Source organism: Poecilia mexicana, unplaced genomic scaffold, assembly GCF_051168715.1.
Source record: "Poecilia mexicana isolate PSO_F unplaced genomic scaffold, ASM5116871v1 scaffold_13, whole genome shotgun sequence".
Classification (NCBI taxonomy): domain Eukaryota; kingdom Metazoa; phylum Chordata; class Actinopteri; order Cyprinodontiformes; family Poeciliidae; genus Poecilia; species Poecilia mexicana.
In genome coordinates this window covers 5,787,198-5,802,627 of record NW_028263382.1, presented here as the reverse complement: position 1 = coordinate 5,802,627, position 15,430 = coordinate 5,787,198, and the positions used below count along the sequence as shown (strand labels likewise).

At 49.8% G+C, this 15,430-nt stretch overlaps 1 protein-coding gene across 7 annotated transcripts; it reads right to left on the bottom strand.

The window, feature by feature from the left end:
* On the bottom strand, window positions 1–15,390 carry wdr62 (WD repeat domain 62). Of its 7 annotated transcripts, none has more exons than XM_015006888.2 (32): window positions 15,293–15,390; window positions 15,110–15,210; window positions 13,789–13,880; window positions 13,195–13,315; window positions 12,954–13,121; window positions 12,004–12,141; window positions 11,741–11,923; window positions 11,515–11,675; window positions 11,249–11,438; window positions 10,552–10,683; window positions 9,569–9,726; window positions 9,255–9,346; window positions 9,014–9,139; window positions 8,832–8,902; window positions 8,073–8,194; window positions 7,930–8,005; window positions 7,754–7,865; window positions 7,005–7,068; window positions 6,836–6,931; window positions 6,673–6,767; window positions 6,200–6,252; window positions 5,911–6,108; window positions 5,531–5,601; window positions 5,314–5,456; window positions 4,515–4,628; window positions 4,122–4,445; window positions 2,606–2,746; window positions 2,069–2,396; window positions 1,057–1,235; window positions 614–721; window positions 432–529; window positions 1–344 (listed from the first exon to the last, which is right to left on the bottom strand). In XM_015006888.2, the coding sequence occupies exons 2-32, from the start codon at window positions 15,191–15,193 to the stop codon at window positions 138–140; spliced, it is 4,245 nt and encodes a 1,414-aa protein (XP_014862374.2). In that variant the 5' UTR covers window positions 15,194–15,210; window positions 15,293–15,390; the 3' UTR covers window positions 1–137. The 7 variants fall into 7 exon arrangements, with proteins under 7 accessions (XP_014862374.2, XP_014862376.2, XP_014862378.2 ...); XM_015006890.2 differs by having other exon boundaries at window positions 1–341; XM_015006892.2 differs by having other exon boundaries at window positions 2,606–2,725.
* Between the last annotated feature and the right edge of the window lie 40 nt (window positions 15,391–15,430).

Genomic DNA, 15,430 nt, shown 5'->3' with positions numbered 1-15,430 from the left:
TTCATTAAAACACAGTTTATTCCAAATTTAAAAGACAGTTTCAGTTTCAAAAACAGTGATTTAAAAAGTAAAAATAAAATACTGCTGGTAAAACAATAAGGTGCTTTCAGTCCGGGGGTTTGTCGGCTTCGTACCGTTCAGATTTTATTCAGTTTGTTTTGAGTCATCTGAACCAGAAGCTCAGAGTATTTCTCCAGGAGCGACATCGTCTGCTCGTCCTGCGTCTGACCAGAGGGGGCGCCGCAGCATGGCGCCGGCAGCACAGCTTGCAGCTCCCTGTGAGCCGTGGCGGCAGCTTCCTGCAGGACAGAGCAGCTTTCTGATCGCTCAGAGCCGCAAACCTGCTGGGAAAAAACGTCAACGGAGAATCAGAGAAATCAGACGAGTGATCCAAATGGTCTAAACATGGCCGCCGTCAGAACGATGCCAACCTGGCGGTACAGGAGGACGGCTCGCTGTGTTGCCTGGCGCAGAGCGATGGCGGCCTGCTGACACTGCTGCAGGCTGACCGGCTCCGCCCCCTCTTCATCTGAAGCAGAAAAACAAAAATAAAAACCTGATTTTATCGTTTCAGAGCGAAGAGCGTCTCCATGGAGACGATCCGAGGACTCACCTGTCAGACAGGTGCCACTGTCTGCCTGGGGGCGGAGCCTCTCTGACATGGGAGAGGAGGAGGAAGTGGGCGGGGCAAAGACCGACGAATCAGGTGCAGCAAAAATATCTAAAAAAATAAAATAAAGTAACCTCAGCCTTCATCCAGGTTTTTTCAAAACATTTTTCAGTTTAAAAATATTTCAGATTTTCTAAAATCTGGGGCTGAATTCAGGCGAGCCGGATCGGACCGAACCAGGGTCAGCTTCAAAGTTAAAACTTTAATCATTTTATTTCCTCAATTTTTTCTTAAACTTTAGAAATGACAAAAAACAAACAAAACTGGCTTTTACTCAAACTCTCCTTCAGTTGATCAGAACTCAAAAGTTTAAATCAATAAAAGCTTTAAAAGACGCTGGCCAAACAAAATGGCCGCACTGACATCACTGAACTACAGAAGCTCACCTGGATCAGTCGGACTTCCTGGCTCCGCCCCCTTCAATCCCCCAGGTGGCGCTAGGGGGGCGGGGCTCTGGATTAGTGTCCTGTTGGGATTGGTCGGCGTCTCGTCGAGGCTGCCGGCGCTACACCCACTTCCTGCAAGCCGTGATGTCACTGCAGGGGGCGTGGCCAGAATCTGCGGGCTGAAAAGGACAAAACTGATAAATAATAATGTTTAACTTTAAAAACGATGTTTTTAAAGTTAAAATTCAGGGTTCAGACACTTTTCACACAGGAAATTTCAAGCACTTTTCAAATTCCTTGAAGATTAAACACACACACACAAAAAAACAGTTTTAATTCCCTGTTTAATATTCATCAATTATTAGTAATGTCTTGTGAGTTTTCTACATTCTGCAGCAGGGACAGGATGAACTGAAATATATCTGCAGATCTTAATCTGAATAGGAATAATAAAAAATATGTTTGGCAATTTTTTAGAATTTAGCAAATTGAAATAATTTTGGTAAATATAAAAAACCTAAAACGAGAAAAGTTTTGTCTGCTTCAACTTCAACAGCAAGAAAAAACTGTTAGGTGAACGAAAACATCTGGTTTCAACTGTAAATGTTCTCCAAATTTAGGCCTTTAATCAAACGTTACATTGAACTTTACTACAAAACTGTGCAGTTTGAATATGAAGCACTTTTCAGTCCTTGAAAAAACTGAACTGAAACTAAATAATTTTCAAGGATTTCAAGGACCTGTATGGACTCAGAGTTTAACATGACGGCGAATCAGGTCTGCCGTAGATGGAAAAAAATAGGAGTTAAAAACCCCAAATTAAAACTAAATATGAAAAATAATCTCAAATGTTTGAGCTCCAAATTTCTAAAATTTGCACACAAAAAAAATTTTAGAAGCAGTTTTCTAGTTTTATTCTAGAAAATGGCAGAAATTAATTTCTCTAAGTGAAATGTGACTTGACCTGAGGATCTGGAGGCTGCTGCCATGTTGGGTGACTGGAGCTTCCTACCTGCTGCTCTGCTCCTGCTGGGAGCGGGGCGGAGCCAGTGGGGGCGCGGGCGGAGCCAGTGGGGGTGCGGGCGGAGCCAGTGGGGGCGCGGGCGGAGCCAGTGGGGGCGCGGGCGGAGCCAGTGGGGGCGCGGGCGGAGCCAGTGGGGGCGCGGGCGGAGCCAGTGGGGGCGCGGGCGGAGCCAGTGGGGGCGCGGGCGGAGCCTGCTGGTTCTCCTTGTTCTCCTCCAGGGGGCAGCAGGCGGGTTTGGAGATGTCCAGGTACGCCAGGCGGGACTCCTCCGTTACTGAAGATGCGGCGTCGCTGTTGGCCGTCCTGGACGTGACGTCTGATTGGTGGAAACAGAAACAGGTGAGGCAGTGAACCTGACTCAGGTGAGTCAGAGAGGAAACGGCCAAGTTGTGCTCTGTCAGATGATTATCAGACCGATTTGGTTCTGATGCGACTGATTGGAAATCATCTGCTGATCAGGAGGGAAACCTTCACCCAGAAGCCTCAGCTGCACCGTGAGAGACACGCCGCGAGCCGCTCACACACCTCCCAGCGTCTTCTTGCACCGCAGCACCAGCACCGTGTGTCGTCTGCGGGCCGCCCGCCGCCAGGGCTCATGGGAAATCCCACAGGAAGCTCTGCTACTCAGGACCGCTCTACCTCCCACTGCGGTCACACAAACACTCCCTGTTGGCGAACGGCACATGTGAATGTATCTGGAGTTCCTCAGGGAGGCGCTCCTGGCCCCCTGCTGGACGGACCACAAACTGATCCGTTAAACCCGACCGGCGCCTTCCAGTTCTGATCGGTATCAGCACCATGGGGGGACGATCCGAGTGTTCAGAACCGGTCTGAGCGGAGGCACGTCAACCTCCATCTGATCTGAAGCAGAACCGGTCCAGCCGGTCCGGCTGCCTGCGTCCAAACAAAAGAGTTCCTGAAGAGGCTCTGGTCCCTCAGAGTTCAGAACCGGACCGTTTGGGTCAGACGAGCTGAGGTTGGCCTTCAGCTCATGAATCCAAACAAGCCGACCTGCTGCCTGGTTTATGACCAACATCAGGTTTAAACAGAAAATCCTAAAACTTTCCCTCACTTGGTTTTTATAATTCTCTGTAGAAACTATGAACCACAAGCAGAGAGTTAAAGGTCCTAATGCCATCTGAGTAACATTTACAGGTTCTTTGTTATGTTACCCTGAAATCCATTCTGCTGTATATTTGAGTCCTTGGGGGCAGGAAGGTTGAATCTCGTCTCTCCAGAAGCTGCTCAGATACGGTTTTATTTTGTTCGGGTCACATCTTTCAGTCTGTTCTACGTTTTTTCAACTATCACATTTGCTACTAACATGTTCCTTTAATCCGCCATTTTTATGTCTTACAGTAATTTTGTAATCCAAGTTCAGGGAAGCTAAAAGTGGTTCAGTCAAAGCAAAGCGAAAAGCTGCTGATGTTAAAATGACAAGCTATATTTTAGACATTCATTTATTGTGTCTGTGATGTCCTGGCTGCTGTTTTGCTAGCAGTAGCATCATACCTTTGCTAACGTTAGCAATGTATGCTAGCTGTTAGCTTCTTGAGGACAGAACCGAATCATTTGTTTTAAATTATTACGTAAACAGTCCAGCATCGTTTTTGTCTTGGGGAAAACATGATCCAAACGCAGTCAGTGACGTAGTGTTAGCATTAGCTAAATCACTTTCAAGCTGTGGAGGCTGGATGGATAAATCTGCTGTTGACAGGTTTTATTTATTATGGAATAAAAAGTTTCTGCGTCGTTAGCCAATTGGCTTGAACTCTAACCCCTTCAAGCCAGCAAAATGGCCGAAGGGGTTAGAGGTTTAAAGAAACGGCATCAAAACCAGTAAAACAACGTGGAGCTAAAATAACCAGGATTCAGACTGAATCACTTTAAACCACATGAATGAACGAAATGTGGAAATGGAGGATTCATTAAAACAACGATCTGCGTTCAACCGGTTATGATTAGTAAATATGTTCAGGTCTACTGACAGTTAAATAGGAACCCATGTAATAAACGGAGACCGGACCGGATCAGAACTCACCTCTATCACTGTTTTCTCCCCGAGTCGAACCCGGAACCCCGATGGCGCCGCTGGGCTCAGATTTCATCTGGAGTTCTGATCCGGTCTTCAGGTTCGAGTTGCTCTCCTCAGAGATCCTGCCTGTGATCCGGCCGGGTCGGACCCTGGAGCACACCAGAACCACGTCGGTATCAGTGCGGCACTCGGGCCGCGCCGGGCCGCGGGGAATGGACCGCAGTCGGTCCTGGAAGCGGGACAGGAAGCGGGTGGAGATGCTGAGGCGCGGGTTCAGGAAGGGCTTCTCCTGGGCCGGCCGCAGCGCCGTCAGGTCCGTATCGAAGCGTTCTGCAGAACCGCACGGCACTCAGAGCGGGAAGCAGCAGCAGGAATCGGGTCGGGTCAGGAGGTTCTTACCTTCAGCCAGGCTGGAGGCCAAACTCTCAAAGTGGTTCTTCAGAGAGTTCCGGTCCTCGTCGTCCTCCGGACCCAAACTGCCCACAGAGCTGCCCTGGCTCAGGGAGTCGGTGTCTGACGGAGAGGAGCAGTTCGGATCAGAACACATCCTGCAGCAAAACGCACTTTACTTCTAAACATGACGCCTTTATATTGAAATCCCAAGTTAAACTCCTATATTTTAGATCCAAACGTTAAATTCTGCAGAACCTTTCGGGTTATTTTTTGTTTCAGGCAGCCATGATGGATCCTTTGGAAGGCGACAGATTCTGTTTCCTTTAGCGGGTTAGCTGTGGCCCACACAACATGCTCACTACGCTTCACACAAGATCATTCAAATCAATCCCTCCGACTGGCGACACAGCTGAGGGCCCTGTCCCCCCCATGGGGCCTCCGACTGGCCCCCCCCCCATGGGGCCTCCGACTGGCCACGCTCCCCATGGGGCCTCCGACTGGCCCCCCCCCCCATGGGGCCTCCGACTGGCCACCCCCCCCATGGGGCCTCCGACTGGCCACCCCCCCCATGGGGCCTCCGACTGGCCACCCCCCCATGGGGCCTCCGACTGGCCACCCCCCCCATGGGGCCTCCGACTGGCGACACAGCTGAGGGCCCTGTCCCCCCCATGGGGCCTCCGACTGGCCACCCCCATGGGGCCTCCGACTGGCCACCCCCCCCATGGGCCCTCTGACCTCAAGGTCTCTTGGATCTTCAGGTTTTGGTTTGTAACTCTGCAGATGGACCGGCGCCGGCGCCCTTTACCGGTGTCATGCTGCGGCTCCAGACTTCCTGTCGACCCTTCGGAGCAGGCCGAGTCCGGACTGGGGTGCGTCCTCCACACAGGCTCCGCCCCCTGACCTCTGACCTCCAGCGCGGGATCGGCCCCAGCCTCCACCTTGAAGTCCCTGGAACAGGAAGTCCAGGTTCAGAGCCAAACAGAACCGGAGCACCAGGCTGGGGCCAAAGGGGCGGGGCTTACCTGTCGGACAGGGAGGGGCTGCCATCTGATTGGAGGATGAAGGTCTGGTTTCCCCTGGATGCCTGCAGCACCTGAACGCCACACAGAGTTCACACACACACAGCTGATGACATCACCCACAGCTGATGACATCACCCACAGCTGATGACATCACCCACAGCTGATGACATCACCCACAGCTGATGACATCACACACAGCTGATGACATCACACACAGCTGATGACATCACACACAGCTGATGACATCACACACAGCTGATGACATCACACACAGCTGATGACATCACACACAGCTGATGACATCACACACAGCTGATGACATCACACACAGCTGATGACATCACACACAGCTGATGACATCACCCAGGTGTCCAGCCCACCTCCTCCTCCTCTTCGTCTCCCAGCAGGCTGTCTAGGCTCTGAGGGTGGAACTCTTCCTCCTCCTCCTCTTCCTCATGGCTCCCGCTGGCGTTCAGGCCGGAGCAGAAGGCCAGCGGGTTCAGAGGCTCCGCCCACCGGCTGCGCACCTGGCTGGGTTCCACCTCCGATTGGTCGACGGAGGAGGCCTCGGCGTCGGCCTGCAGACAAAACCCGACGTTACAGAATCCACACAGAACCAGCCCGGAATCCAGAACCGGTCCGATGCGGTCGGGATCAGAGGGAACCGACCAGCTTCCGGAACCACATGGGCATCTTCCCGTTGGTCTCCAGCAGCAGCGTCTCTGAAAAACAAAGCTTAGTTCATGAATATGGAACCGTTCGAGGCAGATCTAAACGATCCAAATGATCTAAATGATTTACAGTCACCAACAAACATTTAGTCAAAATCTTCCTGATGCTTCCAGTTATGAATCTCCAGCCCTGATGTAAAGCAGAGAGCCACCATCGTGATAAAACTAAATATTTTAGGAGGTTTCCGTGATGAAGCTCAGAGGGAGCAGAGATTCTCCAGAACCTGCTCTGCCAGCAGCGCCACCAGGTCAACATGACAAAGCGTTCTTGATCCAGTCTCCATTTCTATCTCCTGACCACTGGGGGATATTTGAGTTTTTTAATCCCTCTGTTAATTTTAAAAACTTGTTGGAAATAAATAAATGAAGTTATTCCGCCTCCTGGGTTCTGGTCGATCTGCTCAGACTCACCAGCAGGGGGCTCCGGTCTCCCAGGGGTCCGCTGATCCTCCTCCTCCTCCGCCAGAGGCAGCTGGGGGGCGGGGACGGTGATGAAGGTCTCCCTCCTGGAACACAGACAGAGCAGCTGAAGCGGCCGGCGCCCCCTGCTGTCGCCTCTGGGAACGCCACCCACCTGATGCTGGGCTGCCGGGGGCCGCTCGGCCCCGGGGCCCGCCTCTTCCTCATGGTGCTGCTCATCTGGGGGTCCAGGCGCCACACAAACACGCAGCTGCAGAACAGCAGATGGTGGTCAGAGCGGGGTCAGAGGTCACAGCCGGACAGGCTGCCGTGTCAGAGGTTACCTGTCTCCGGACGCTGAGATCAGATGTCTGCAGTCCTGGCTGAACCGCATGCAGCTGACCAGCTCTGAGCAACACACAGAGGTCAAAAGGTCAGCAGGAGCCGCCATTGTCTGCAATGAAGTTAGAAGCTATCCTGTTTGGGCACTTTTTCCTTCCACTCAACTTTCTACGAATACACTGAAACCTGTTAGTAATATTGTGGTCATAATCATCTGAATCACTAGAAACTTTTCCGTCACGGTGTAACGTCTCTATATGTAAAAAAATACGGAATTTTTTTTAACCATATTCTCATTTTTTAAATATGGAAACCCAGCAAACAAACCAGTTCAGTTATTCTGTGGGATAAAGTAGCAACTAGTAACTTTACTGAATGGATAACATGTTTTAGTCAGAAATGCATCAGTTTATGTTGGAGTGAGACCTCTCGTTCATAGACAAGCTTTGATCGGTGCAGCTCTAGTTTCTAGACCGGGGTGGGCAATCCTGGTCCTGGAGGTCCGGAGTCCTGCAGCTCTTAATGTCTCCCTGGTCCAACACACCTGAATCCAACAGCTGAATCTCCTCCTCAGTGCAGTCAGGTTCTCCAGAGTTCTGCTAACGACTCAGGTCTGCTATTGGACTCAGGTGTGTTGAAGTAGAGACGCATCTTAAAGTTGCAGGAGGCCCTCCAGGCCTGGAGCTGCCCCCCCCCCCGTTCTAGAAGCTTCAGTCAGAACATTTCTTTGCTGATCTTCCTCTTCCTTCACCTGAGTGACCGAACAGCGTGGCGACGCACTCTCCAGTCTCTGCCTCAAAGATGGTGATGTTCTTATCAGAGCAGCTGGTGGCGAAGAACGATCCGGACGGGTCTGAGTGAACCTGCAGACGGCCAGAGGTCAGCCAGAGGTCGGCCAGAGGTCGAGGTCGGCCGGACCCCGGTTACCTTGAGCAGGGCTCCCTCGTCGCTCGCCGAGCCCTTCAGGCTGCGCTCCAGCTTCCCCGTCTCCACACTGTAAACTCTGAGGAGGCAGCACTGAATCAGAGGGTCAAAGGTCAAACAGACAGAGCACTCCAGTCGGTCTTTACCTGACGTTTCTGTCCTGACACGCCACGGAGACACGCGTACCGGTGGGGTCCAGGTCCATGTCGTACAGTGTGGTTTTCTCCACCACATGGTGGCGCCGGGAGAACAGCGACCCGTCCGGCGTCTGGGAAAGAACCAAAACCAGAATCAGACGGAGGAGCAACGACAACATGCCCAACGTCTCAGCAGCGTGCTTCTATTATTATCACATTATTTCCTCTCAGCATTACGGCTTCTTTCCAAGAATTGCATTGTTATTCTTATCCTGGTCATTTGATTTATTTTACCCTATTTGTATCAAATTTATTCTATTGGTTCAACTTGATTGAGTAAAACAGACTGACACTGCGCCCGGCTGCAGGAAACAGGAAGTGGAGGTTGGAAGCATGAAGCTCAGCGTTCCTGCTACTCAGACAGCAACGCCTTCCTAACACGCAGTAAAATGCAGGGAGATGCAGTAAAATGCAGGGAGATGCAGTAAAATGCAGGGAGATGCAGTAAGATGCAGTGAGATGCAGTAAGATGCAGGGAGATGCAGTAAGATGCAGGGAGATGCAGTAAAATGCAGGGAGATGCAGTAAGATGCAGGGAGATGCAGTAAAATGCAGGGAGATGCAGTAAGATGCAGGAAGATGCAGTAAGATGCAGTAAAATGCAGGGAGATGCAGTAAAATGCAGGGAGATGCAGTAAGATGCAGGGAGATGCAGTAAGATGCAGTGAGATGCAGTAAAATGCAGCTGTGGTGCGTTCAGGGTCCAACCTGCTCAGCCGTCTGAACGTAGATGCTCTTGTCGGCTCCACAGCTCACCAGCTGGACCTCTGGACTCTGACCTGAACCCAAAACAAGCAGAAGCTGAATGTTCCCTGAACGCATCGTTGGCTTAGAGCGGATTGAACCGGAGCAGCCAATAGGAGCAGGCGCCTTGCTGGCCCCACCCTCACCGGTGAACTTGACGGCAGTGATGGAGGCGGAGTGGTCGTTCAGGGTCTGCTGGAGGTTGTAGTTCTTCTCCTGGTTGAAGACGTGGATGAGCCGATCTCTGCTGGCTGAGGCCAGCAGCTTCACTCCTGAACCAGTCGCAGGAAGTAAAGAGGAAGTAAACAGGAAGTCAGCCTTTCTACAGGATCCAGTTCTGCGTTCAGACATCACCATGGCAACGTGGAGCAGCAGCTTGAATCTCACCTGAGGACAGAGGAGAAAACTCCAAACAGAGAACCTCGGAGTCGTGAGCCTCAATCTTCAGCAGCTCAGTGAGGCTCTCCAGATCAAAGATCCTGGAAACAGGAGGCACCACTCAGTTACAAAAACGGATCCACAGGAAGGAAACCTGATAAACACCAAGCTGCAGAACAAAGTCTCCGACTCCTCAGGAGAACGTAAAGATTGAACCTTCAGAATCTGAAGCCGCTCCGGTTCTGTTAGCTAACGGCTAACGTCCGGTTCTGATCAGAAACATGAGGCTCTGCATCTTGAGGGTCTGCGCTGCGGGTTCTCACCTCAGGTTCCCACAGCGGTCTCCGGCCGCCAGGTGCTTCCCGTCCGGACTGATTCCCAGCACCCGGATCCCGGCCTTCCCGTCCGGCCCATCAGCCTCGGCCCCCGCAGCCTGCAGGCGCTGCACGTCTTCCCCCACATACAGAATCTTCAGCAGGTCCTGGAAACAGAACGACCTGCTGCAGCCTTAGGAGGAACCACCAGGTCCACTGACCGGACCCGGCAGAACCGGAGCGTCAGGCAGAACCAATTCTTGTTCACAGCCGACTCCCTACCGGCCAGAACCCATCAGGGTCTTCTGGATAAAACCCAAACCCAAACAGAAGCTCGTTGGTGGATAAATATTTATTCTGATAACTGCTGTGACTCAATAACCGCTCACTCTCTTATTGTTGTAGAACAAACTTATTTTCACAGCTGGACCTAGAATCGGTCCAATGGAGCTACACCACCGTCCACTGATTGGAGGACAGAAACGTCACACTAGCATGATGCAGCGTTAGCGTTAGCCGTTTGGGTTCAACCCGCTCTGCCAGGCTGAGTCCGTTAGCGCTGGAAACGCTCCTGAAAATGAACTGAACTGCAGCGAACCGCGCCGCAGTGGAACAAGCCCTCAAGCCAGGATTTAGGCCTAACATTAGCTAGCAGCCCAGCTAGCAGCCCAGCTAGCAGCCCAGAGAGCTGCAACAGTCCTGGGACTTTTTTTATATTAAACTGATATTCTTTAAAATTCATCTGGCACGAAACTGCAAAGTTGAGGTTAAAATGAAAGAGTAGAATAAGCCTTCTTAGTTTCAAATTGATGTTTTAAAGAAGTTTACAAAGATAAAAAATACCAAATAAAGACTTTAAAAGGGTATCATAACTAAAGAAACGTCCAGCTCAGCTTCGACTTTCCTTCAGTGTTTTAGCTTGAATTAATTTTGATTCATGGAATCATCTGAAGCCACTGTGATGAGCTGAGCCTGAACCGGTCCGGTCTCACCTGGCTGTACTGGTTCCTCTGCCTGATGGGGGCGTCAGAGTGCCACAGTCTGATGGTGTTATCAGAGGAACAGGTGAGGAAGGCCGATGGCGGCAGACGGGCCTGAGACGGATCCTGCAGCTCCGGATAAACCTGGAAAACAAAACATTCCAAACCGTAACTGGATTAAAAAGAAAACATCGTCCTTCTGCTTTCCTGATTTATTAATAAGTTCATATCGTTGATATTTGATCAACCCGGTTGGTCCAGTCCAGGTTTCTCTGCTTCCAAAGCTTCTTCAGGTAAATCTGAACATTTTCTGTGCAGTTATGACATCAGACCTTCGTATCGGTGATTTAGATGAGAGTGAATATAAACCAACAGGATGATTACCGATTGATGATTACCGATTGATGATTACCGATTGATGATTACCGATTGGTAATCATCAATCAGTAATCATTGATGATTACCGATTGATGATTACCGATTGATGATTACCGATTGATGATTACCGATTGATGATTACCGATTGGTAATCATCAATCAGTAATCATTGATGATTACCGATTGATGATTACCGATTGATGATTACCGATTGATGATTACCGATTGGTAATCATCAATCGGTAATCATTGATGATTACCGATTGATGATTACCGATTGATGATTACCGATTGATGATTGATGATCGATCAGAATATTGATGCTCCTGACCTGGATGTTCCACACGCAGCTGCTGTGGTACAGAGCCGAGTGCAGCCTCACGGCGTTCTTCACGTCCGCCACGTCCCAGACGTACACGCTGTGGTCCGTGTACACGCAGCTGAGCCGCCGCCCTCTGGGGTCAAAGGTCAGCGCCAGGGTGTCGGGATGCGCCGCCTCGGAGCCGGCAGGGGGCGGGCTGCTGGGGGAGCAGGAGGTCAGAGGTCAGAACGGGTGTGACGGCACGGGGTCAGAGGGCGCGGCGGCGGCGCTCCGACCTGTGCGGCACGCTCCGGGTCAGATCCACGCCCAGGCGGTGCGGCCGCGGCAGCGTTCCCACGTACTGCAGGTTGGCCGGCCGGAAAACTCGGATCACTCCGTCTGCGCAGCCGCAGAACACCCAGTCCTCGCTGACCGCCAGGCCGCTCGCCGCCGCCGTCTGCAGGAGAAGAGGAGGAGTTATCCCAGGAACCCCCCCGACATGCCAACGCCACGACCTCTGACCTTCAGGTTCACCCAGGCCTCCAGCTGCCGGCCGCTGTTGAACAGACACAGGACCCCGGCGGCGGTGACGCAGTACGTGTTGCTCGCCGCTGGGCCCCGCCCACACGCCACTCCGCAGAACACGCTGTTCTTATGGTCACCTAGCAACCCAGACCGGCCAATCAGTGGCACGGTGCTGTTCACCTGGGAACAGAGGGAGCAGGTGAGAGCCAGGCGAGCGGCAGGAAGCCGGGCTGTGATTGGCTGAGGAGGCGTCAGCTGACCCGCCGGTCCTTGGAGCCGTCCAGGTCCCAGAACTTTACATGTCGGTTTCCCGCGGTAACGAAGTAGCTGCTGTCCTGGGAGAAGGAGACGGAGAAGACTCTGCTGGACACCTTGTTGGTGGCGATGATGGAGCCTTTCTGCTCGGGGTCAAAGGTCAAGGTAAGGCAGAATGTTAGCAACAAGCAGGGATGGGAAGACATAAACAATGACATAATAATGCAGCAGAAAACAATCCAGAACCTTCTGTTAGCGTAACTCAAATATAGGAATATTTACCTCCATCATGAATGAAATGTAAGATTTATATGAACAGAAAATAAAGTGAAAAGCCGCACTGCCCTCGAGTCCTGCCCGTTTTGCCACTCGGGCCGGATTTTGCAAATAATCCGGCCCGATTACGTCGGGCCGGATTATGAAATCCGAAATGATTCATTATGAAATGAATCATTTCATTTCTCCAAATGAAATGATTCATTTGGAGAATCATTTCTCCAAATGACGTTTACAGGTATAACAGCAGCTGGTTCCTGACAGCTTCAATCAGCTTGAGGCAAAAAACATGTGAAACTTATTTAATGGCAACTCACTTTTTAAAAAATTTATCAAAGACATTTTAAGACTTTAATTATAGATACAAGAATTTAAAGATGCACCGACTTCCTGGATATCTGAAGAAACTATGATAAGTCTGTTCTGGAGGGATATTTTCCTAGAGAACCTGTTTCTTTCACTTCCTGTCATCAGGATCAGACAATCAGGTTGTCGGTAGTTTTGTCAAAATGTGACTTAATTCATCTGTCCAATCAAACGTACAGATTTAACTCCCAGTTTTACCCTGGATGTTTTACAGGCTTTAAAGGATCATTAAGTGTGAAACCAGCCAGGACCCAGCAGCAGGGATTCAGAGCCCTGTGTGTGTGTGTGTGTGTGTGTGTGTGCGTCTCCTCACCCTCCAGTCCCACACACTGATGGTCCGGTCATGCTGGAACCCCACAGAGACCACGTAGGAGCCGCTGCAGGAGAACGCCACACAGGCCACGCCGTACTTATGGGCCTGGACCTCGGCCACCTGGCCTCCGCCCACCTCCCACACCCGGACGCAGGGCATGTGGCCGCTCTGGAACAGCAGGGGGCGACGTGAGGAGACCAAAACAACCCAAACACCAAGAGGCGTGCGGTTTGTCCCTCACCTCTCCGGTCACCAGGTGCTTCCCGTCAGGAGAGAAGCTCAGAGCGGTGAAGGGCTTCCTGGAGGCGTTGATGATGTGATCCTGCTTGTTGTTCAGTGGGTTCAACAGCACCACCACACACCTGGAGGAGGAACAGCAACATCATCACATCTGTCACAGAATGCGTGGCGGCTGAATGTCTCCGTACCGAGTGAAGCTGGACCCCCCCCCACCCCCCCGTCTTCAAATCAAACTAAATTGGTGTCAAATGTTTGTGCAGTAAAACTTTCAGTTTGTGCCGTTATCATCTTAAAGATATTTATTAATAAAGTTTAGAGAGGTCATGATCAATATTTTCAAAAGCAGCACAAACAGAGGCGAGTTGATTGATTGGCACCAAATTTGTCTGAAGTGAATTAGATGAGGTTGACCTTTAATGACCTCTGGAAACATTTAACATCTTTGACATTTTACTGCGGCACAAAACTTTCCACTTGCATCCACTGAACACAAAAGTGGAAACAAAACTTTTTGCTGCACCAACATTTGACACCAGTTTAGTCAGATTTGATGAAGATGGTTTGAGGAGGAGGTGGAACCCGACGCAGCACTCACCCTGCAGGATAGGCAATACGGCCAGAGTTAGGGTCAGAGGTCAGGAAGCTGCTGACCACCGGGCTGATCCCCAGAACCTTTTCCAGAGTCACCTGAAGCAAACAGACAAGACTGCTAAAGATCAAACCGTTCACCGTCTGAAGTCACAAACCGTCACATGAATCTAAACCTGCTGATAACGGCAACCATCCAAAAAAGGCCTCTGACTGAAGACTGTCGCTGTTTACAGAGACATGCTAAGCTAACGGTTCTAAACCACAGAAAATGTATTTCACAGTGGCGTGAACAACTGCTAATCCACATCACCTGCTGGTGCTGCTCATTTTAGCTACTTTTTGATCTTAAAAACAAACATCTAGAAGAATTTGATGACAGTCGTCGTCTCAGGGTCAGGATTTAAATACAAAACATTAAAAAAACTGAAAAGGATTTACAACTTGGTGAAAAACAACCTTCAGATAAAGAATCAAATCTGTAAATATTTTCTTCATCCTTTCCAGACCTGAAAAATACTTGAGCGCACAAAGTAAAAAAAAAATTTAATTATTTTATTACACCAACTATAAAACTGATGATACTGTAATGATACTATTAGGGTCTATAATAGGCAACAATTGCTGACCTCCATGTACTAATTTACCAATTTAGGCAAATAAAATGGAGATTAAGATTAGTGAGCCTAAATAATCCCAATTTAAAGTTAAATGAAAAAAAAAGATTTAATTGTTAAATTGGCTTTAAAGAGGTTAAATTTTCCAGAATAAATAATTGTCTTGCATGATTAGGATGGAAACTCTCAACAGTATTTTACAAAAAACTATTGATACCTAATATTTCCAAAGCTTTAAAAGACCTTTTGTGTTCAGTGGATGCAAGTGGAAAGGTGAAGGAAGCCCAGATGTTGTTATAAACTGAAAGCATAGAAATGATTTGAACTGTTGGGGTTTAAAACATGGGAGCTGTTTTAAAAAAATGCTTTCAGTGGAAAATATAAACACCGAAGCTGCTCTCAGCTTGAAAAGAGTGAAACATCCCTTTAACTGGATCCTGAACCCGAACCTGGCTTCGGATGTGAGGGAGACAGAATTTAACGCAACACCGGTGGCCTACTTGTGTGTTGTTGTCTTAACTTTCCCTTGTTGCTGCGATTAATCTATTTAACAAACTTTTTTAAAACTCGGACAATTGACAAAAGCTTTTTCTTTCTTTTTTTTCAAAAGATAATTCGGTTCTAGCTTCTCAGAACAGTTAGAACATCTCAAACTGTTCTGAGCACCAGCTAACGGTTCTAACTGCTAACAGTTGTAGCTCAAGACTGTACCCGGGCGCTGGAGCTCTTCCTCGGCTGGCTCTGCCGGCTCTTCCGCCCCGCTGGCTGCCTCCTCCTCTCCGGTCTATCAGCCATACCGGCAAGTGGCTAAACTTTCAAAAGAAAACAAAAACATAAATAAAACGGCCTCGGAAATGCTTTTAATGCCCAGCAAAAGCGCAAAATGAATCTCACTTGGTTCAGAAAGTTTTGTTCACAACAAGCTTCTGCTGGTCGCCATGATGGCAGCAGGAAATTTGATACCGATGTAGGCGGCGGGATTGTGGTTCAAACTGAACCCCGCCCACTGAATTAACAGCCAGCCAATCAGCT